General features: G+C 39.9%; 2 protein-coding genes across 9 annotated transcripts in view; one reads left to right on the forward strand and one right to left on the reverse strand.

The window, feature by feature from the left end:
* Nucleotides 1–158: 158 nt before the first annotated feature.
* On the reverse strand, nucleotides 159–3,844 carry LOC109252127 (oocyte-specific histone RNA stem-loop-binding protein 2-like). The gene is given in 7 exon segments (XM_053907463.1): nucleotides 159–349; nucleotides 351–433; nucleotides 1,279–1,399; nucleotides 1,542–1,694; nucleotides 2,330–2,434; nucleotides 2,546–2,656; nucleotides 3,637–3,844. Coding segments are annotated over 7 exon segments (840 nt in total). The 5' UTR covers nucleotides 3,816–3,844; the 3' UTR covers nucleotides 159–261.
* A 144-nt stretch (nucleotides 3,845–3,988) lies between these two features.
* CDC25C (cell division cycle 25C) overlaps nucleotides 3,989–23,934 on the forward strand; it is a 29,522-nt gene continuing 9,576 nt past the window's right edge. Inside the window, exons 1-8 of one of the 8 annotated variants that reach the window (XM_019424300.2) lie at nucleotides 3,991–4,189; nucleotides 5,245–5,444; nucleotides 6,814–6,911; nucleotides 8,323–8,368; nucleotides 10,032–10,065; nucleotides 10,181–10,270; nucleotides 11,478–11,576; nucleotides 14,394–14,552. In XM_019424300.2, coding sequence (XP_019279845.1) covers nucleotides 5,251–5,444; nucleotides 6,814–6,911; nucleotides 8,323–8,368; nucleotides 10,032–10,065; nucleotides 10,181–10,270; nucleotides 11,478–11,576; nucleotides 14,394–14,552 — 720 coding nt within the window. In that variant the 5' untranslated portion in view covers nucleotides 3,991–4,189; nucleotides 5,245–5,250. Of the gene's footprint in view, nucleotides 4,190–5,244; nucleotides 5,445–5,570; nucleotides 5,701–6,813; nucleotides 6,912–8,322; nucleotides 8,369–10,031; nucleotides 10,066–10,180; nucleotides 10,271–11,427; nucleotides 11,577–14,393; nucleotides 14,553–23,934 lie in introns of those variants that run through there. The other 7 variants (XM_019424299.2, XM_019424302.2, XM_053907462.1 and 4 more) reach the window with 7 other exon arrangements.

The following is a 23,934-nucleotide window of genomic DNA, read 5'->3' on the forward strand; positions in this document are numbered from 1 at the left end:
GTTTAAGTCTTTTTTCGAAAAGACTGCATGTAGACGTTAGTAGGGAAGAGGCTGAGGAACAGCTAAATGCTTCCTGACTTTCATGTAAATTTGAGTCTCAGCTATCAAAAAAGGTTTAGAAAGAAAGGCAAAAAGAAAAAGAGGCTTTAAACAATGCCTTCGTGTTGCCATCTTTTTGTACAGCAGTTTTAGATTTCTTTTTTAATCGATTGGGAAGTAGCAGTAATGCAAATAATCTTCACTATTCCAACTATCACACTATTACAACCTAGCAACAAGTCCCTTGAAAGACGTCTGTTTTCTGTAAATATTTGGTGCCCCACTCAAGTCTAGGACAGATATGTAACTGATCAGCTACAAAGTAGCACCAGTGGTGGGGATCTTCCTCACAGAGCCAGGGAAGGGAGTAGGCAGGAGCCACCAAGTCTGCAAACTGAAAAAGAAGAGTGAAGAGAAAGTGAGATTTATCAAGAAAATAGGGGTGGAGGGAAGATGGATGCACTGCATATTCCCTTGCCCTGCACATTTCCCCTTGGCAAAAGAGGGAACAAGGCCATGAAGTATAGGAGACATGGTTTCCAGTAATTACTGTTGTGGAGCACTTATTATGTACCAGACACCGTGCTACATACTTTAAAAAAGTATTCTCATTTTTGCTTAGAATCATGAAATGAGCAAATGTCTCTATTTGACAGATGAAATGGTTGGAGAGATTAAGTGACTGCCCATCTGGTAGGCAAAGGTAATATTACAGACCAGTCCTTGATGCTTTAAAGTCCTTGGTCTTCACCACTTGATGATCCTCCTTTTTTTATTATTTATTATCCTTTTATAATTTTGTTATTTATTATCCTCCTTTTATTATTAACAATGCTTTAATAAAGTTCAATGATTGAGAATAAGAAGTTAGCATTGGCTCATATGCAAAACATTTATAAAATGAGACACTTGAAAAAAACAAACACCCAAATCCTCCATGTCAGGTTTCAGGCCTCAATTCCAAGGAAGATTATACCCCTTTCATCAAGTATAAGATAGCCCCCAGTGCAGCCCAACTTCCCTGCCATTACTAACTATAATTAAATCTCCTTTTGCCACCTTTAGTTCTCAGAGTTTTTTATTCATGTCCTATTTTTTCTTGCTGCCCCATTTTCCTTCTTTCATTCTTGGACTACTACCTTGAACCCCATGCTAATTGTCACCTCATAGGCCAGACTCCATCTCTAACAGTGCACCAGTGGGATTTAGAAGACAGAAGATAGGTGGATAGAAGACTACCTGGGCTCCCTTCTGGTCTCCATCCAGATTCGGTGAGGGTTCCAGGGCCTGGAACCAGTCATCCAAAAGGTCATCCAAAGGGGTGGAACCCATTGGCTCTAAGAGATGCTCCATCCCCTGCCTAGGAATGCAGCAGAGTCAGAGGAACATGCACCTCATTCAGACTCTCCCTTTTCAGCCATTAAAAGCTAAACCCCTGCAAAGTAAGGAGAGGTGGGGCTCAGTCCACCACTCAAACAAGAAACCAAGAATAATGCACTCACCCCTCAGCCTCCCTGCCCTGCAGAGGCTGGCTGGGGGGGTCCCAAGAATGTAGAGCTCTTCTCCACTGCCTGATTTGGGCATCCCACGAGCAACGGCTGTACCTCCTGTTCTTATTTGGTGTTTGAGGGTGAAGTCCTGGCTGTCGCTTTGCCCTGGCAATGACAGATATGTGTCAGACTCAGGTCAGGGGGAAGGGGCACAGGTCAGTTTATCACAGTGAATCAGGAGACTCATTAGGGGTTTCTTAAGAGTCAGGTAGGATCAATGCCCGCAATTCAATAGAAAAAATAAATCTTCAGTTGGGATTAAGCACCAAACTTCCTAAATTCCTAATATTCTTCTGGCAAGGGTAATTTAGATATTCCAACTCCCTCAGAAGTCAAGATAGATATAAAAGACAGTATCTGACATCCCTTTGAAATACATACTACCTCTTTACACATTTAGTTTGCATGTATGCATGGAAACTTACATGTAATTAGGCAAGTATGTTGTAATTAGTGAAGTCAGCTGGCGGTATGAGGTAAAAATGGTTGGAAAGAAAAACTTCATTAGCAAACATGGATTGAGCTTTTGAAAGTCTCATGGGCCAAGTAGGATTTGTTCCATTTGAAAAAAAAAAAAAGTCTTGAAAATTTATTTAGGGGGCTACATTTCAGGAGACTTAGTTTTAGTAATGATGAGACTTTGTGAGAGCATTCATATTCTAATATCTTTCCATCACCCTACATTGAACCAAAGCCACTTAGCTGACATGCTTGTTGTGACCCCGCACAACTGCACTCACTTGGGGACCTGCTGCAGGAAACACTGGTAACCAGGTGTGCGCTTGCCATAATCTATCTGTTTTTGCCGCCGCTGTAGAACAACTTCATCTGTCTCTACCTCCCACCTGCAGGGGAAGTATACAATGGTCCCATGAAGTGTGATTATGGTTTTCAAACTAAAAACCAACTCATCCCACACACACTCCCTTAACCCCTAGTCTGTTTTTCAAACTCACCTAGCATGGCAGGGCTCTGTACTGACTCCCACACTCACCATCTCAATCCCAGAGAACAAAGACTCTTCACATACCTCCTTTCTGGGGAAGCAGATTCTCCATATGAAAAGGGTATTAGGATAAAACCCAGCTGACTATGCTGTACTTCTTAGCAACTACCACCACCAAGATGTGGACACCGGATAAAGGTTGTGTTTGTGGCTGAACTGTTGCATTGCTGATTTGTTTCTCAGAATGTGATTTGCAAACCATCAGCATGAGTAGCACCTTGATAATTCCTAGGCCCCACTCTCTACTTATTGATTCATCATTTTAAAGAGCCTGCATTCAAAGAGCTTCCAAGTTATTTTGAACATTTTTTTTTGTGTGTAGAAAATTTCAAAAATAGAGAAGAGCATGCCATAATGTTTTGCTACTCAAAGTATGGTCTCAGGACAAGCTGCATCAGCATCAGCTGGGAGCTTGTTAGAAATGCAGAATCTTGGACCCCAACCCAGACCTACTGAATCAGAACCTGCATTTTAACAAGATCCCCAGATGATTAAACTTTGACAGTAGTGATATAATGTACCCCCAGTTACCCATTGCTTAATACTCATGGCAAATCTTGTTTCGTCTATACCCACCACCCACCATCTATACCCACCACCACTCCCGCAGGATTATTCAAATCCCCAACATTAAGAATAAATTCTTAGTATCACCTATCAATGTTCAAATTTCCATAAACGGCCAAAGCTTGGGATCCTTTGGACTGTGATAAGGATTATACCAAGAGATGATTTAATTCCCCTGTTTTCCCTGAAAAGGAATTTCCTTTATCCTGCATAACCTAGAGTCTCAGAGATGCTGAGCTCTAAAAGGAACTCGAAACAATGAAAGCTATTGGAAGGGGTCAATACATAAATGCAGCATAAATACACACACCTGTCTCGCCTCAACATCTGCCATACCGGTGGCAAATGCTCCATCTCCAATGGAAGGCAAGAAAAACGAAGATGAAAAGGCCCAAGTAACGACACAAGAAAGAAGCAAGGGGAAAGAAAAGTTTAAAACACCCTGTCACCCAAACAACTCTCCCCAGGTATTATCTTAAAGAGCAGTACTCGCTACCGAAGTCCAGTTTAAATCTCCCGGGGTTGGAGGGGCTAAGGGAATAGAGTGCTCAGGAAGGGTGTGGAGATTGGCCAGAGGGAGAGCCAATGGTGTGCCAGGCACCCGGGGGGGCGGGGCTTACCTTGCGGTTTACTGAACCCTGACCAATCGGCATCCTGCTCTGGCTGAGGGGCGGGGCAAATTGTGTTCCTTCCAAAGCAAGGTCACGCCTAGTGATGTAGAGCCAAACGATTGGCCAAAAGAGTCTGGGCGCGCGCGGGCGCAGATTGGCTGACGCAGTCTTGAGGTGAATGGGATAGGTTTACTGGGGAGGCGGAAGGTTTGAATAGCCAGGCCCTGTGACTGTTGATATTCTTGCACTGTGGCTGTAACTTCGATCCTCTCGGCCTATCCAGTCTAGAAGCGGAATCGTAGTCTGGTTAATTGACTCCTTTCGTCAGATTTCCTTTAATTCTGCTCAAGTCTTCGCTTGTGACTGACTCCCCACCTTTGTTTTTCCTGAAGGTGAATCTCTGGCTCCAATCTGAGGTAAGCCGGGAACCCTCTCCACCGATATCACGGAAACCTCAGCGTCCCCCAGGGTCCAGTGGGGGCTCTACAAACAGAACTTCAGGGGATTTAATAAGCATTATCGCGAGTTAGGAGACCCGAATTCTTTCCTGTCAGTAGTCACTAGCTGTGTGACCCCCGAATAAGTGAAAGCCTTTTCTTTTCTTTTCTCTTCTCTTTTCTTTCTTTCTTTTTTCCTCTCTCTCTCTCTCTCTCTCTCTGCCTCTCTCTTTCATCCCTTTCTCCCTTTTTTCCTTCGAGAGCGGGGGGGGGGGGGCGGGGAGGGGGGAAGGGCAGAGGGAGATGGAGAATCATAAGCAGGATCCAGGCCCAGGGCAGAGCCCTGGAGGGGCTCGATCTCTCCCCCGTGAGATCATGAGATCACGGCCTGAGCTGAAATCAAGAGCCCCAAGCTTAACGGACTGAGGCATGCAGGCGCTCCTCATTCCTTTTTTTTTTTTTTAATTTTTTTTTTTAACGTTTATTTATTTTTGAGACAGAGAGAGACAGAGTGTGAACAGGGGAGGGGCAGAGAGAGAGGGAGACACAGACTCCAGGCTCTGGGTCAGCACAGAGCCCGACGCGGGGCTCGAACTCACAGACCGTGAGATCATGACCTGAGCCGAAGTCGGACGCTTAACCGACTGAGCCACCCAGGCGCCCCTCCTCATTCCTTTTTTAATGAAGTCCTGGTTTTGGGTTGTCTGGCTGGCTTACTCAATGGAATGTGGAACTGTTCTCGCGAGTTCATGCCCCACTTTAGGTGTACCGCTTACTTAAAAAAAAAAAAAAAAAAAGTCCCGCGTTTGCCTCTAGATAAGTTCGGCTCCAAGAAAAAGGTCAAGGTGCTTGGGGCAAGTGGGATTCAACTTTCATGCCTAGTTGTGATCCTAGGGATGTTCTTTCTCCAGTACTGAGCCACTGGGCTGCTGCTGGGAAGGGTGGAGGAGGTTGTGAAAACTGGACAGCCTGTGAGGGACCTATGTAGATGATGTTCACCTCTTAGGTAGGTGTTATTTTTTTTTTTTTCTCAGGAGGCCATGTCTGCAGAATTGATTTCATCTGCAGAAGAGGATGTACATCCTGGCTCAGGACCCAGTTTTAGGTCCAGTCAGAGGAAGATATTAAACCTGCTCTTGGAGAGAGACACTTCCTTTACCACCTGTCCAGATCTCCCTAGAACTCCAGTGAACAAACTCTTTGGCGATTCTGCAAACCTAAGTGTTTTGTCTGGGTAAATCCACCTTTTACACCTTATCTCCTTTGCTTTTCCAAATAGCCTTGGGATTTTTATTTATTTATTTTTTTAAAAGTTTATTTATGTTTGAGAGAGAGTGAGCAAGTGGGAGAAGGGCAGAGAGAGAGGGGGGACAGAGGATCTGAAGCCAGCACAAGCTGATAGCAGCAAGCCTGATGTGGGGCTCGAACTCACGAGCTTTGAGATCATGACCTGACCTGAAGCTAGTTGCTCAACCGACTGAGCCACCCAGGTGCCCCAATTTATTTATTTGTTTGTTTGTTTGTTTATCGTAAAAGTTTATTTATTTATTTTGATAGAGAGAAAGAGAGAGTATGAGCAGGGGAGGAGCAGAGAGAGAAAATCCCAACCAGGCTCTGTGATGTCAGTGCAGAGCCCCATGCAGGGCTGGAACTCACAAACCGTGAGATCATGAAGTGAGAGTTGGGGGCTTAACCATCTGAGCCACCCAGGCACAGCCTTGGGGTTTTTAAAAAATTATCTTGGCTCCTGCTTCAGATTCTGTGTCTCCCTCTGTCCATATCCCTCCCCCACACTCTCTCTCTCTCTCTCAAAAATAAATAAACATTTTTAAAAAAAGTGGGGAGGAGGCACTTGGGTGGCTCAGTCAGTTAAGTGTCTGACTTTGACTCAGGTCATGATCTCAAGGTTTGTGGGTGCTGACAGCTCAGAGCCTGGAGCCTGCTTCTCATTCTGTGTCTCCCTCTCTCTCTGCCCCTCTCTCTCTTTCTCAAAAATAAGTAAATATTAAAAAAACATTTTTAAACAATTATTGTGGCTCAAAGATCAGGGTTTAAGTTTTAAACCCTGCCCTTCAGTAACAGTGTGACTCTTGACCCTCAGGCTTCTTTTCTGTGACATAGAAATAATAATCTCTTCCTATCTTACTAGGATCTTGTGAGAATTAAATGATGTGATGTCTGGGAAAAGTCTTTGAAAATTCCATTGTGTTATAGGAGTTGGTATTTTTATTTGTATTAATATTAGTGTTATTATTATTGTACTTTAAATTCTGGTCACGCCATGCTCTGATGCCTCGGCTAGTTGGAGAGTTATAGACCTGAGAAGTACTAGAGACTCCAGGGAGAAATCAAATCTATGTACCCACAGTGCATAGGGCAAAAGATGTGGGGTCAAGACCCACCTCAGCCAATAATGTTTGGTCCTCAATTTAAAAAAAAATTACTTGTCTCAATATGTTGGTGAGGAGGAAATGAGATGCAAATTATTGGAGTAGAGAAAAGGTTCCTGAGGGGTGTTTCAGATGAAGAGGATAATGTGATCTTTGCCTTTCAAGGTTATTACAACTTAAAGGGAATCTTGCTGTACTATTATGTCTCAACAGAGGAACCCCAAAATGTTGCCTTGATCTTTCCAATCTTAGCAGTGGTGGGGAGATGTCTGCCAGTCAGCTTACCACTTCTGCAGACCTTGATGAAACAGGTAAGGAGAAGGGAGGTAAAGGCCTCAAGGAAAAGAACAACTTTTAAGGGAGAGAACAGGGTAGTCAGATAAAGATGGAAGGTGGTAAAATTAGGTAGAGGGGCGCCTGGGTAGCTCAGTCGGTTAAGCCCATCCGACTTCGGCTCAGGTCATGATCTCATGGTTCTTGAGTTCAAACCCCACATCGGGCTCTGTGCTGGCAGCTCAGCGCCTGGATCTTGCTTTAGATTCTGTGTCTCCCTCTCTGTCTGCACCTCTCTTGCTCACACTCTGACCCTCTCTCTCTCTCTCTCTCTCTCTCTCTCTCTCTCTCTCTCTCAAATATAAATAAACATTAAAAAAAATTTTTTTTTAAAGGAGGTAAAGATCCTTGAAGTTGAAATTCTGTGGGTACCTAAGGGATTTTTGAGAATGATAAGCCAAGAAGAGAAATGTAATAACATAAATAGGAGTCATTTTGCATTTGAAAAATTTAGACAAGAAGGAATATTTTGTTAACTGATTGATGATGGGAATGAAAGTAGTAGTTAAAATGGGAAGTTTTATGCTCTAGTATAATCTCAGCAAAGGCAAAGAAACATAAAGAAATACTTTGTTAACTAATTCTTGTGGTTTTGTAGGGCCTGAGCCCAAAAGGAGTATGTTTTACTAGTCAATAATTTTTTTTAATGTTTGTTTATTTTTGAGAGGGAGAAAGAATGAGCACTCACCAGCTGGGAAAGGGCAGAGAGAGAGAGCGAGACAGAGGATCCAAAGAAAGCCCTGTGCTGACAGAAGAGAGCCTGATGTGGGACTCAAGCCCACAAACTGTGAGATCATGAGCTGAGCCAAAGTCCAACACTTAACTGACTGAGCCATGCAGGTGCCCCACTAGTCGGTCTTTTTTTTTTTAAGTTTATTTTTATTTATTTTGAGACAGATAGAGAGCAAGCAGGAGAGGGGCAGAGGGATAAGGAGACAGAGAATCCCAAGCAGGCTCCACACTGTCAGCGCAGAGCCTGACTCAGGCTCAAACTAAAAAACCATGAGATCATGACCTGGGCCTAAGTCAAGAGTTGGACACTTAACTGACTGAGCCACCAAGGCACCCCACTAGTCGGCCATTTTAGTATTTGTTCTATTTTCAGAATAAATAGTCTATTTCCTGAATGATCAGCATTATTTCCTACCCATGAAAAAAATCTCTGTTCGTTATTGTCCTGCAGTATTTCCTGCATAAATTCTTAAGTAACATATATAAATTCTTAAGTTTTCATGAACTTGTACCTTGTACCATAAAATTGGTACCTATCAGGAGCCCATGCATTCAAAACATCAGCTTTTGAAATTAATGTGGCTTACTGGCAATGAAAAAAATGAGAAGGAAAGACAGGATGTGTGGACAAGATTAACTCTTCACATTTGATTGCAGGCCACTTGGAATCTAAAGGACCTCAGGACATACATTTAGCTGGGATGTAAGTTCTTTTGCTAAATGAACCCCATGCTGAAGCCTTTTCAGCTCTGGCACAGGAATTTTATCCTGTGCAATCTCTGCAGTATGTAGAACCTTTTCGTTTGGGTATAAGTTAGCTTGAAAGCCTCAGTCCCTCACTGGAAAGATTTTTTAAGTTGCTCAGATCTAAATAGTTCATTTTAACCATTCCATACGACCCGTATTATCTTTAAAAATGAAGGAAAGGGTATATTGCGTTTAGGCCTAGGCTGTTTCCTGCATATGAATAGTGCAGTGTTAGAGCATCTGGATTCCAGTGGCTTACTATTTCACCAACTGTGATTCTGAAGATTTTCTTAACTTCACTGGACCTCAGTTTCTTCATTTGTAATAAATAACAATAGACATAATACTAGTACTTTTCATAACTGCTCTTGTAAGGATGGAATTTAGCACGTATGAACTATTTTGTAATGTTTAGTATTGTTATTCATGGGGACTCTTTGTTGGACATCTTAAAATATTCAATCAGGGAATGCTCCAGGAATGAAGTTATTTCAATTCAACTCATTAACTTCTTAAACTTATTGTAAGGTTTCCATTTGACTCTTTTAATCTTTTTGGAACTTTATCCTTCTATGTTTAGGTGAATTAGGAGCTACTTTAGGACACTAGTGAGAGCATTCCATAACTGTTTTTTAATTAATTAATTAAACCTATTAGTTTTAATTATTGATTTAAATAATTAATTAGTTTTGAATTAATTAATTTATTAAGACTTTATTTTTTTTAACAGTTTTTTTAATGTTTATTTTTGAGGGAGAGAGTGAGAGTGGGGAGGAGCAGAAAGAGAAGAAGAGAGAGCATCACAAGCAGGCTCCACACTGCCAGGGCAGAGCCTGACACGGGGTTCAATCCCACCAACCAAGGGATCATGACCTGAGCTGAGATCAAGAATCAGTTGTTTAACCGTTTAACTGACTGAGCCCACCAACCGCCCTTCCACTGTTTTTTTTTTTGTTTTTTTTTTAAAATTTTAACATTTTATTTATTTTTGCAAGACAGAGAAAGACAGAGTGTGAGCAGGGGAGGGACAGAGAGAGAGAGGGAGACACAGAATCCAAAGCAGGTTCCAGGCTCTGAGCTGTCAGCACAGAGCCTGATGCGGGGCTTGAACTCATGAACCAAGAGATCATGACCTGAGCCGAAGTCAGATACTTAATTGACTGAGCCACCCAGGCGCCCTGCCCTTCCACTGTTTTTAATAATACATGTGAAAATTTCACTTTAGATTGCTTGTAGTTTATTTGACTTGCTTTAAAAATCCTAACTCATGCAAACTGGATAAAATCTTGGGAGTAGGGATAATAATTCATAAAAAATAAGTATTAGCTCCCAATAGTCAATGCTGGAAAATTAGTAAATTTGGTCTACATAAGATGTAGGACAAGCTCATCATCTTTAATGGATATCTATATATATGGTTATGAGGGCCTTATCCCCAGGATGTCACTTAACATCTTCATATTTGCCACAGAGAGCACTTTACATATTGTATGGAGACATATCAACTAGATATAGGGCTCCTAGAGTGGAAAAAAGGAAAAGTTGGGATGCCACAAGCCATTGAGGAATAACTAAACAGTATTTGGGGTTTACTGACTGGCACTTTTTTTGATCTTCAGGAATCATCACCAGCACTTTACAAAATGCAGCCCAGTGAGTAACATCTATTTCTTGGGTTTGGGTTTGTTTCTCAGGTGGTAGGCAGAGGCTTTCCACCTCACCTGTGGCTTAAGGATGCTGGACGTTCTCAGAAAATGTTCTCTTGTAGGTACAGCTGCTTTGTAGCACTCCAAATGTTTTGGACTGTGGCAACAGGAAGAAAGATGCAGTGTGTAGCTCACCCACAAATAAAGAAAATGTAAGTGTTAAATGGAAACCCAGATACATTAGTACTTTTCTCCCTGTGAGGGGAGCAACTCATCAGTATCATTATGAGACCCAGAACTGTTATCCCTCAGTATGCAGACAATCAAACTGCTTCACTATAAGGCAAAAAAATTCTTTATGGTTTGTTTTTTATCTTTAAGATTTGACCCTAGAACAGACACCTAGCTCCATGTCTTCCAGAGCAGATCATCATTATTCCTCATGTTCAGTTGATTGGTTTAAGGACAAAAATCTCTATTAGTGTAGTTTGGGAATTTAGGGCTATTTTTTTAAACGGATAATGTATATAAGTTGTTCACATACTCTGTGCATGGCTTCATGTATGGGTTTACTTAATTTCTTCTTATTTCTCCCTTAGTCAAGCTTCTTAGCCCATGTTCTGAGAAAGCCATGGGCCTTTTTGTCTGATCCTCCGGCCTTCAGTCATTTCTAAGTTGAAACTGGGCTCGACAGAGCCACCTAATCACCAAGATCGTTCTCTAACTAATCCCTTCAACGAATTCTCTTTTCTTGTTTTTTTTTTTATGTGTATTTATTTATTTTGAGAGACAGCGCATGCGCGAAAGAGCACAAGTAGGAGAGGAGCAGAGAGGGAGAGAGAGAGAATCCCAAGCAGAGTCCAGCCTCTGCACCAAGCCAGATACAAGGCTCGATCCCATGACCAGGAAGGAGATCATGACCCCAGCCAAAATCAAGAGTTGGACCCTTAACTATATGAGCCACCCAGGTGCCCTGAATTGTGTTTTCTAGCCATCTTTTTCTTTCCCCTGCCCGTCATCCTTTCCCCCAGGTCAGTATCTATAAAAGGTAGCTGCTGTTCTTCTTTTCTCACATTGACTAAGTTATACCCATGCTTTTGGCTGTTTTAATCAGCTTATTCTTGATTTGACACTGTCCTTGTAATCACTTTTTGGAAATCTCACCATCCCCTCCCTACTCAGGCTCCCCTTTTCCTCCCTTCCTTTGGCTTGTGACCATAAAATCAGTATCCTCCAAAGCAAATCTACATATCATACATCAAATCCAAACCATAATTTGTATTGTCAGGATATAGGATCAACCTTGATTATACTTAATGTGTTTTGTGAGGGTTATTCATGGCTTCACCTGATGAAATGTTTTTGGCAGGGCTTGCTGACACTTGTCTTCCTCCAGCCAATGTAATTTTTCTTATGCAGAAGAATAACACTTTGAAGTCCTCCGAGTGGTGGGCATCCAGGAGCCTGAAGTTTCAAAAGACACCAGGGGAGCCTTACATGTCTCCCCTTTCTCTACTGGTGAGTCACTGAACATCTTCATCAAGGGTCTGCTGAGGTGTTGTGGATTATAGGATGGCAGATCTGCATTACAACCCTTTCAATTTTTCTAAGCTGGCTTAGGTGAGAAAAGTGGTTGGAGAAGGAACTCTGGGAAAAGTAAGAGACATCCTCTGACGTTTTTATTTGTTAGAAAATTCTTAGGCCTTTAGGGGGCGCCTGGGTGGTTCAGTCGGTTAAGTGGTTAAGCTTCCGACTTCCACTCACGTTATGATTTCACAGTTTGTGAGTTGGACCTCCGCGTCTGGCTCTGTGCTGACAGCTCGGAGCCTGGAGCCTGCTTTGGAATCTGTCCCTGTCTTTCTGCCCCTCCCCTACTCGCTCTTTGTCTATCTCTCTCTCAAATATGAAAACAAAACAAAACAAAGCAAAAAAACATTAAAAAAAATTCTTAGGCCTTTAAAGTTGTTCTATTTTGGAGTCCCCTGGGTGGCTCAGTCAGTTAAGCATCTGACTTCAGCTTAAGTCATGATCTTGTGGTTGGTGAGTTCAAGCCCCTTATTGGGCTCTCTGCTGTCCCCGCAGAGCCTGCTTTGGATCCTCTGTCTCCTCTCTCTGCCCTTCCCCTCCCTTCTCAAAAATAAATAAGTGTTAAAAAAGGTGTTTTTTAAAATTTTTTCTATTTTATTATATATGTGATTCCTCCCACCCTAATTTTAAAAGTACTATGTGCCCATTGTGAAAATGGTTTAAAAATATAGGAAATATAGGGGTTCCTGGGTGGCTCAGTCAGTTATGCGTCCAACTCTTGATTTCAGCTCAGGTCATGATCTCACGGTTTGTGAGTTCAAGATCTGCACCAGACTCTGCTAACAGTACAAAGCTTGCTTGGGATCCTCTCTCTGTCCTTCTCTCTCTGTTCCTCTTTGGCTTGTGTTCTCTCTCTCTCTCTCTCTCAAAATAAATAAATAAACTTAAAAATATATATATGTATATATATATATATATATATATATATATAATATGGAATATAAAAAAGAAAATAGTTACCTCATAGAGAAAAACTATTAACATTTTACCTCATTTTTTTATAGTCTTTTAACTATGTATATAATTTTAGAGTTGAAGTCATATTAATTACATATGTATAACATTTTTTTAAAGAGATTCCTTTTTTTTTTAAGTTTATTTATTTTTGAGAGAGTTGGGGGAGGGGCAGAGAGAGAGGGAGAGAGAGAACCCCAAGATTATCTGACAGTGCAGAACATGATGCGGGGCTCTATCTGACAAACTGTGAGATTATTACCTGAGCTGAAATCAAGAGTCAGATGCTTAACTGAGCCACACAGGTGCCCCATATATATAACTTTATATCCTGCTTTTTTTAAGTTAATATTGAAACTTCTAGTAAACATTATTCTTTGTTGGATGCTTTTACCCTAACAAATGGACCACAATTTACATAGTTCCCTATTTTTGGACACTTAGTGGTCCCAATTTTGCTTTTACAAATGTAAGGTCTTGAGCATAAATCTTTGCCTACATTTCAAAATTTTTTCTTTAGGATTAGTACCAAGAATTATAACTACTAGGCTAAAGGATATATTTTTAAGATTTGTGATACATATTTCCAGATTCCTTTCAAAAAAAGTTATGAATTTACATAATTCATGAATAATCAATAGCTCTTTTGATAAATGTTTATTTTTTTAACTGCCAGTTAGATTGATAAATGTTTTATGTTAAAAACAATTAGTAGTGATTTCATGTGAATATTAGCTATGCACATTTTGCTAGTAAATGATTGTGCCTTTGTCCATTTAGATACTGGAGTCTTAAGTTACCCAGGCATTCACTTGCTTTTAATAGACATTGGGTTCAAGATATTCCAGGGATTTGGGGTCTAATCTCAATCTTAGGGAAAAATCATTTTAACACAGCACATCCTAAGTAGATTAAGTTGACCGTGTTTCGGATATTTGATTTCTTGGAGAAGAGGAAGACTTGGAGCCTGGTAAATTACTGGGTAGTCTTCTTCTTTTTTTTAAAGCTTTATTTATTTATTTTTAATGTTTGCTTGTTTCTTTGTTTTCAGAGAGAGAGCAGGGGAGGGGCAGAGAGATAGGGAGACAGAGAATCCCAAGTAGGTTCTGTGATGCCAGCACAGAGTCTGATGTTGGGCTCAAAGTCATAAACCATGAGATCATGATGTGAGCCAAAATCAAGAGTTGGACACTTAACCAATTGAGCCACCCAGGTGCCCAGGTTGTTTTCACCTTTGACTATTGCAAATAATGCTGCTATGAACATTGATGTAGAAATACCTGTTCAAATCCTTGCTGTCATTTTTTGAGGGTATATACCCAGAAATGGAATTGGTGGATTATAAGATAATTCTATATTCAATTTGGAGGAAAGCTGCCATACTGTTATCCATGGCAGCTACACCTTTTTTCATTCTATTTGGTTTTTTGGTGTTGAGCTATATGAATTTTTATATATATATTCTGGATATTAATACCTCATCAAATGTATGATTTGTCGATATTTTCTCCCATTTGATGGGTTGTCTTTTTACTTTCTTGGTGGTATTTTTGATGCACAAAAGTTTTTAATTTTGTTAAGTCCAATTTGTCCATTTTTTCTTTTATTGCCTATGCTTCTGTCATATTCACAAAATCATTGCCAAATCCAATGTCATGAACATTTCCCACTGTTTTCTTGTAAGAGTTTTATAATTCTAGCTTTCAAATCTTTGCTTCATTTTGAGTTAATTTTTGTATATAGTATAACGTAAGGGTTCTGAATAGTTTTTAATATTGTCAATATAATTGACAGGACAATGGAAAGTTGGTGGAAGGAGAAATGAAATATCTGGGCAGTCCCATTACTACACTTCGAAAATTGGATAAAAATTCAGAACTAGAAGAACACCAGGCAGAGGAGATTTCAAATGAATTGATGGAGTTTTCTCTGGAAGATCAAAAAGAGATCAAGGTAAAATGCTCCCCAGTATCTTTGCATTTTCCATATTCCTTCATTCTTGAATTAACAATGTTGTGTATATACTGGGTTTCAGCCACTTACTAAGTAGTAGGTCTGCAGAAATCAAGAAGACATGATCTCTAAACTCTAAGGGCTACCTGATAGGATATCAGGTAACTATGGGATTCTTATTACTGCTGGGTGAGAAGGTTCCAGTTAGTAGTTTGAGTACCTCACCATCAATGTAACTTGGTGTAAATGATGGCTCCAGGATAATAGTAATGGATGGAACATACCTAGCATGATTTTTCAGGTATTTTACAATATATCCTTTTGTCTTTTATCCTCCTCATGTCAATGGGAGGCATACCTGAAGCCTGTGGCTTACTGGCCATATACTGAGCCAGTATATTGCTTTCTGCTCCTAAGCAGCTTCCGTACTGTCAGCACAGAGCCTGATGTAGGGCTCAAACCCAGGAACCATGAGGTCATGACCTGAGCTGAAATCAAGAGTTGGAGGGGCGCATGGGTGGCTCAGTCGGTTAAGCGGCCGACTTCGGCTCAGGTCATGATCTCGCGGTCCATGAGTTCGACCCCACGTCCGACTCTGTGCTGACAGCTCAGAGCCTGGAGCCTGCTTCCGATTCTGTGTCTCCCTCTCTCTGACCCTCCCCTGTTCATGCTCTGTCTCTCCCTGTCTCAAAAATAAATAAACGTTAGGGGCGCCTGGGTGGCTCGGTCGGTTAAGCGTCCGACTTCGGCTCAGGTCATGATCTCGCGGTCTGTGAGTTCGAGTCCCGCGTCAGGCTCTGTGCTGACTGCTCAGAGCCTGGAGCCTGTTTCAGATTCTGTGTCTCCCTCTCTCTCTGCCCCTCCCCTGTTCATGCTCTGCCTCTCTCTGTCTCAAAAATAAATAAACGTTAAAAAAAAATTAAAATAAATAAATAAATAAATAAATAAACGTTAAAAAAAAATTTAAAAAAAAAAAAGAAATCAAGAGTTGGAAGCTTAACCAACTAAGACACCCAGGTGCTCCATAGCTCTTAAATTTGGGTCTTGGTCCATTTTGATTTAATTTTTGTGTGTAGTGATAGGTAAGGGTCCAATTTCATTCTTTTGCATGTGAATATTCAGTTATCCCAGCACCATTTGTTGAAAAGACTGTCTTTTCCTTGTTGAATGGTCTTGGCTCCCTTGTCAAAAATCATTCGACCATATGCATGATGATTTATTTCTGGACTCTATTCCATTCCATTGGTCCATATGTGTATCTTTATAGCAGTACCATAGTTTTGATTACTGTAGCTTTGTAGTAAATCATTTTAAATATTTTTTATTCCACAAATTATACCTGAATATATTCTTAAAAAAAAAACAACAACCTGTAATAGCTGAGGCTAACCCTATCTGATCACTATTGAAGAGCAACTTTGAGATTATCTGAGATTATCTGGGATTATAGGGAAAAGTCAAGAGTGTGGGAGTTAGTGGAACATATTGGTCTAGAAAGTGACAGACTTTGGATCCAGACTTTCTGGGTTCCATAGCTTGATTCTTTAACAATACGGGTACAGTTATATGACTTCCCTATGCTTTAGTTTCTTAATCTATAAAAAAGAAAAAGTTTGGGTAACTATTTCTTCGGGTTGTTGTGATGATTAAATGAGTTAATTGTACATAAAGCAGTTAGAACAATACTTGCTCAATTACTAATGTTTAATTATTGTAGTGTAGTATGAGTGCTTAATTACTATAGTGTAAGGGCCAAAATATGTGGAATTATAAAGATTGATGGAGAAGGGATGCTCAATAGCCTTGATGTCCTTAGCGAAGTGAAAGTTGCAGTAATCTCATGACTCTGGAGAGTGTTACGTGACAGTCATGAAGAATTTAGAGAAGGTTATAATCAACTTTCGGAAACCACAGAAGGGAATTATTAAAAGGCTAATAAAATGATATTTGTGCTGTTTTATATGATAGACCTACATGGCATAGTATGCTGTTGCCTAGAAGCAAGACTGGGGACTTTGGAACTCCAGAGATGATTAAGAGAGGGTTGTAGGTTGCTAATGGCAGATGAAAAAGGGGTTGAGTTAGTCTAGGTGATGGTGAAGGTAGCAGAGAAGTAGAAGATGATGAATCAAAACCTGGATAAGGAGCCAAATGTCTCACTGAGTAGACTCAGTAAAGTAAAAACAGTAATGTGGTTGAAAGTTGCTGAGGAGCAAGAAGTGCCTGGTTTAGAAAGCTTTGAGAACTAGGGGAAAGTTCAGTCAGTTTGAGAGCATGCCAAGTTTGAATTCTTGGTAGTAGAGTAATAGAGGATAGTTGCAGATCTTTTTCTTTTTGCTTTGTCTTTTTTGTTGTTGTTGTTGTTTTGTTTTGTTTTGGTCCCTCTTTGTCAAGAGGCTAATGTGGAGTGCAGGAGAAGCTTGCTGCAACTATTGAGGAGTTGTGAAGTCACTGTCCAAAGGGTTTTCAGTTTTCAGAACACTGTGAGTTTGAGGAGAGAAGAAATAGGGATTTTAGTGTTGTTGGTATAACAGAGACTAGACTGGAAAAGAAAAATGAGAGCCAGGTAATAATAGTAGGTCCCATTTATTGACTACTTAGAGTGTACTGGGCACTGTGTGCTGAACAGTTTATATCCGTCATTGCATTTAATTTTCATGTCAGTCCTGAAATATGAGTGTGATGCCCCTTTATTTTCTTTCTTCTGTCCCTTTTGTTCTTTCTTTAGTCTTATCTTAGGAGGAGAACATCTGGCCATGGGATAAAGGCTCTTACCCAAGGTCACAAAATTAGCCATTGGCAGTGTCAGGATTTAAGGTGAGATCTGCCTGACTCCTGAGCTGGTGTTTCTAGCAGTATTTGGTGTCTTTTATGAAGATACCTGGAAGGTGAAAGTTGTCCCAGGAACATGTAGTAATGACATTTGCTTTTTGAGTAGGGTTGGTAAGGTTGAATAGGCACAGTTTGAATGGATTGAAGTGTTCAGGAGGATGGTGAATCAATTATCTAGAACACTGCTGTTCTGTAAAACTTCCTGAGATGATGGAAATGCTTTATATCTGTCCAATACAGTAGCCCTATGTGCGTTTTGAGCACTTAAAATGTGGCTAGTGCAACTGAGACACTGAATTTTTAATTTTGTTGAGTTTTTAAAAAAAATTTTTTTTAAATGTTTATTTTTGAGAGAGACAGAGACAGAATGTGAGTAGGTTAGGGGCAGAGAGAGAGGGAGACACAGAATCCGAAGCAGGCTGTAGGCTCCGAGCTGTCATCACAGAGCCCCACGCGGGACCCGAACTCACGAACTGTGAGATCATGACCTGAGCTGAAATCAGACACTTAACCGACCAAGCCACCCAGGTGCCCCATAATTTTGTTGAGTTTTAATTAATGCAGACAACCATGTGTGGCTAGTGTTACTATAATGGGTAGTGCAGATCTAGAATCTTCTAAACATATGGTCCCTGGAGCAGTAGCATCAGTGTCAGGTAGGAATTTCTTAGCAGTGCAAATTTTGGGGCCCTTTCCCAGAAACTTTGAATCAAAAAACTGTAAGGGTGGGGCCCAGCAGTCTTAACAAAGCTTCCAAGCGAATGTCATTGGTTTGTAGGAAAACAGCAGAACCAAGATATGATCTGAAAGAGACAGGGTGGGTATTGAGAGAATTGATGTTCACCTTCCTGAAACAAACATTATTGAGGGCTAACTGGTAATGGAGGGTAGATCTGTGGAAAAACAGCAAGTTTAGGCATAGTTAGCATGGGGAAAGGTTCCTAGGCCTTCTGGAGAAAAACAAAGAGCAATATAGAGTGAACATTTGGTGGTGCTCTTAGAAATATATGTTAGTCTTCATGTTTGCAATGTAGCTAAAATAGTCAAATCTCAACTAGTATTAACTTAGGGAATTATATTTAATGTTGATTAAAGAGAAAATTTTTTGTTTTCAATTTTGTTGAAAATTTATCTAATGGGTTTAATCTGCTTTTATGAAATAAGTACAATGAACATAACAGAAATTTTTCTTGCCTTTGAAACATCATTGTGAATTGTATAATATAGACAGTATGGAAGAATGGATTTAAAATAGACGGACCCTAGGAAATACTCTGGAGAGTATGTTTATTTACATGGAAGAGTAGCATATGGCTGTGAGATATTTATTTTGTCTTTAAAAAATAATAATTCCCTTTAAGTGCTCATTTTAATGTATTGTGACTCATATAACATCATTTTCAGTTGAGGGCACACTATATAAGAATATGCATAGCAGTAGGTTTTAGAATAGAAAAGGCATAGGGATTTTTGTTTGGGGTTTACATTCTTGATGCTAAATGGAAATAGATACCTGATAGAATAAGGAGATTTGTGTAACCTCAGTGATTTTTGATTCATTCATTTAAAAAATATTTATTGAGTACCTATTAAGTGTCAGATACCATGTTAGTCACTGGTGATACAATAATAAACAATACATACTAGGTTTATGGTCTCTTGGAGTTCGTATTCTTGTCAAAGGGATATCAACAACAAACACACGTTTGTCAGGGTAATACACGTTCTAGTTAGAATTCTTGGTTGCAATTAAAAGAAACTGATTACTACTTACCATAGGCAGAAAAGGGATTTTTCTGGAGGGTATTGAGGAGCTCAGAATTGCTAGGAAGGCTGGAAAACAAGGTAAGGCCTGGCCACAGTGCTGCTATGGGGTCATTGTTCTCAGGACATTACCACCAGCTGCCTGGACACTTAATGTCACCATTACTGAACCCCCTGCCCCATGATGTAATCCCACCTGATGCTAGACTCTTGCTCAGGGACATTTGCTGCCACCCACTATATTCTCAACTGTGATGCTGCAACCATAAGAAAAAGTCTCAACCAACCCTTTGCTTTTTTTGTGTTATTCCTTAAGTTTCAAAATGCAGTCAGGAATATCCGGTTGACTATAAAAGAATGGAAAAAGGAATACCTGTCCCCCTTCAGCCTTCTTATCAGGATGCAGGACTGCCTCCCATCTAATTTGAGATTTTACCAAACCTCCAATTTTAGCCAAATTGCAAATGACTGCCATAACAGACAAAATGATTTAATTATTGCAATTGTTCAAGTGTAAAGAAGGTAACGAAATGGGGACTGAAATAAACACTAATTGAAGGGAACCTTTTAATGGGAATAAATAGGAAAGGCCTCCTTGAGTAGGAGATATTTAGTCGAGAACATATTGATAAACTGTCCCAGTTTGCCTGCCATTGAGGAGGCTCCTACAACCTGGGCCTTTCAGTGCCAGAAGTGGGAAAATCATAGACAGATTTGAATGAGTTGGTCACTCTAGTTGTGCAGGAACCATACATGACCTGACTAGAGACAGGAGCATTCCATGAGGAGCATATTGTAGGTGCAAAGTTCCCAAGGTTGAATAGATGTTGGTGTGTGCAAGGAATTGAGAAGCCAGTGTGAAAGAGGGTGACATTTGCCTGAAGTGGGATAGCAGGTAAGCAAGAGACAGACGATACAGGGCCTTAGGGCTATGGTAAGTGTGTGGATTTTATTCTTAGTGCATTGGCAAGCTATTGGGGGATATTAAGCAGAGGAATAATATGATGTGGTTTATTTTATGAAGACTGCCCTGTTGCTTGATGAATAATGGATTAGAGAGGATTAAGAGTTGGAAGGAGGTGGGAAAAGAAATGAAAGCAGGTACAAGTAGGACAGGAAGCTATTTCAGTAGCTTCAGGGAAAGTTGGTAGTAGCCTGGACTACGGTGGTGGCTACAGAGACAAATGGATAAATTCAAAAGCTATTTTGGATACAGAGTAGACAGGACTTGGTGGGTTGCATATAGGCTGTGAAGGAAGGAAAGGATCAAGGATGATTTAGACATGTTAAATTTGAAGTGTTTTGGGGGCTCCTGGGAGGCTCAGTCACTTAAGCATCTGACTTTGGCTCAGGTCATGATCTCACGGTTGGTGATTTCGAGCCCTGTGTTGGGGTCTTTACTGTCAGCACAGAGCCCACTTCAGATCCTCTCTCCCCTTCTCTCCCTTTGCATGCCCCCCCATGACACCCGTGTGCTGTCTCACACATTCTCTCTCAAAAATAAACATTAAAAAAACAAGTTTGAAGTGTTTCCGTTTCAAAGGGAAAACAGAAGCAATCATACCCATATAATTTACCATCCCTCTTGTCATCCTGCATGAAGTGTCCCTTCCCCTATCTGAAGCTACCTCCCCCTCTGCACTTCCACCTGTTGATTGATTAATTCATTCACTTGGTAACACTGGGGATACAATAGTGAACACAACTCAGCAAAGTCTGTACTCTCATGGAGTTTACATTCTAGTCAGGAGGAAACAGATAAATAAATAAATACATTTATAATATGACAGATGGTTAAAGACTGTGGTAAAAATGCAGGGTAAAGAGAATAGGGAGTACCTGGATTGGGCTAGAGTGGGAGTTGATATTTTTGATAGGTTTCATAGATTAGAAAAGACCTCTCTGAGAGCGATGTTTTAGCAGACATCTGAAGCAGGTGAGGGTACCAAACAAACAGGTATCAGGAGGGATGAGTTTTTCTAGGCAGAAGGAAAAGCAAGTGCAATGCTTTTGAAGTGGGAATGTGCTTGGCATCTCTGTGGAACACCAAGAAGCCAGTATGGCTGGAGCAAAGTTCGCAGGTGCGCAGTGGGACAGAGTGTAGGTAGTAAGAAGGACAGGTCACATAGGGCCTTCTAGGCCATTGTAAAGATTTTGCAAAAACCTGAGTCACATGGAAGCATCTCCTCTTGACTGTTTCTGCAGTAATCTGCTCTCTCTTTTTCCTTCCTGTATTATCATTTCCCCCTTGCTCCTAGATGAAGACTTCACAATTTTTTTGGTATCAGGATTCCTTTGCAATCTTAGAAATTGTTGAGAACACTTTGCCTTGTACCTGGTCTTACGGGAAAAGCATCCAGTTTTTCTCTGTTGAGTATTGTTAGTTATGGGTTTCTTAAGATGCCCTTTATTAGGCTGAGGAAGTTCCTTTCTATTCTTAGTTTGCTGAGAGATTTTAGCAGGAAGAGAAAATATTCTGTCAAATGTTTTTTCTGCATCTATTGAGATGATCTTAGGAGTTTTTTTTAACTTATTAATATGGTTAATTACATTGATCTTAGAATGTTAAACAACCTCTCATGCAGGTGATATCCTTACTTAGTCATGATGTATTATCCTTTTTACATGTTGTTGGATTTGATTTACTGAAATTTTACTGAGAATTTTTGAGTCCATGCTCATGACAGATTCTGATCTTTACTGTTTTGTTTTCCCTGTAATGTCTGTAATATTGGTATCAGTGTAATGTCATCATTTGGAAAGAATTCATGACAGATTCTGATCTTTACTGTTTTGTTTTCCCTGTAATGTCTGTAATATTGGTATCAGTGTAATGTCATCATTTGGAAAGAATTCACTCTTTTTCAGTTTTCTGGAAGACTGTGTGTAGAATTGGAGTTTTTTGTTTTTTGTTTTTTTAATGTTAGGCCAAATTCACCAGTGAAGCCATCGGGACCTGGGCTTTTCTTTGTGGGAAGTTTTAAAATTACTAATTCAATTTTTACTTTTTGTAGGTCTAGTCAGATTTTCTATTTCTTCTTGAGTTAGTTTCAGTAGTTTTTGTCTTTTTAGGAATTTGCCCATTTAATCTAAGTTTTCTCATTCATTGGTATGTAGTTGTTCATAGTATCCCCGTATAATCTTTTTTACTATAATTGCTAGTACTGTCCATTCTTTCATTCCTAATTTTAGTAATTTGAGTCTTTTCTCTTTTTTTTTCTTGGTCAATCTAGGTAAAAGTTTATCAATTTTGTTGATCTTTTCAAAAAATCAACTTTCGTTTCTGTTGTTTTTTCTGTTCTTTACTTCATTAAGTTTTTGTTCTAATCTTTATTTCCTTGCTTCTGCTTGGTTTGGATTTAGTTTCCTTTTTGATGGAAGGTTAGGTCATTGTCTTGAGATCATTCCTTTTTTTCTGTTACAGGCCTTTATAACTGTAAAGTTTCACCTAAGCACTACTTTAGCTGTATCCTTAACTAAATTTTGGTATGTTGTGTCTTCATTTTTATTCATCCAAAAGTATTTTCTAATTTCTCTTGAGATCTTCTTTGACCCAATGTTTATTTTGGAGTGTGTTGTTTAATTTCCACCTAATTTGTGAATTTCCCAGATTTTTTTTCTGTTACTCATTTCTGATTAATCCATTGTGGTCAGAAAACATACTTTGTATAATTTCAGTCTTTTAATATTTATTGAGTCTTGTCTTATGACCTAGTGCATGATCTGTCCTGGAGAATATTTCATGTGTATTTGAGAAGAATGCATGTTTAGTTGTTGGGTACAGTGTTCTGTAATGTCTGTTAGGTTTAGTTGGTTCATAGTATTGCTTCAATTAGTTTTTGAACTTTCTAAAAATGGTACCATACTAAATGTGGGCATTACTGGCCTTGCTATTCTTACAGGGCCTTTGCATTGTTGTTTCAGCCTGGAACATTCTTCCCATAGGTAACAGAGGATTTTTTTTCCTCAATTCAGTCTCATTTCCCTACATGTGTTAACCATCAGAAAAGCCTTTCCTGACAAGCTTTCCAACCCAAATATATTCCCTATCTTTTTATTCTTCTTATTTTTTACTTATAGAATTTAAAAGCACATATTTCTTTGTCTCTTCCACTCCCTTATTCACTGCTATGACACGTAGTAGGTACTCAGAAACTGCCAAGGCAGTATGTGGATATGGAAATCTGGAAGTAAGAGCAGAAGTCTTGATTTGAAATAGATATTTGAGAGTCATCAGTATAAACAGAAAATTTGAATTCACAGATAGAAAAAAAAAAATCACATAAGGCCAAAGTGAGGAGATATAAAAGGGCCAGGACCTAACCCTCGTCCAACATCTGTTAGAGGTTTGGTAGTGAAGAGGCCCAACAAAGAGGACTGAGAAGGAGCAACAGAGAGGTAGAAGCATCATGGTTCTATAGTTTAGGGATTGCCTGTACCAGCCCTAATCTAAACTAGAAGGTGTCTTGAAGCCAAGGAAGAAGGCAGTAGCCAACTCCATGGAAGCTACTATGAAGTTCAGAAAGATATATGTCTAAAGATACAGTGATATGAAGATTGCTGATAACTTTGACAAGACCAGAAGCCAAGTCTATTTGTATAGAAGAGTTTGCAGGCCATGAGGAAATGGTGATGCCTTCTCAGTTTACAAAATAATAATTATTCAATTAGATCTTTTTATAAAATCTGCAGGTAGACTCGAGCTTAGCAAGTTTCCTTTTCTTCTTCCTGGCCTTTTCAATGCTTAAAACTCCCAAATATTGAAAGTATTTATTGATTCCTTAAA

Source organism: Panthera pardus, unplaced genomic scaffold, assembly GCF_024362965.1.
Source record: "Panthera pardus isolate Hobbes unplaced genomic scaffold, ASM2436296v1 HiC_scaffold_2, whole genome shotgun sequence".
In the NCBI taxonomy this organism is placed as follows: domain Eukaryota; kingdom Metazoa; phylum Chordata; class Mammalia; order Carnivora; family Felidae; genus Panthera; species Panthera pardus.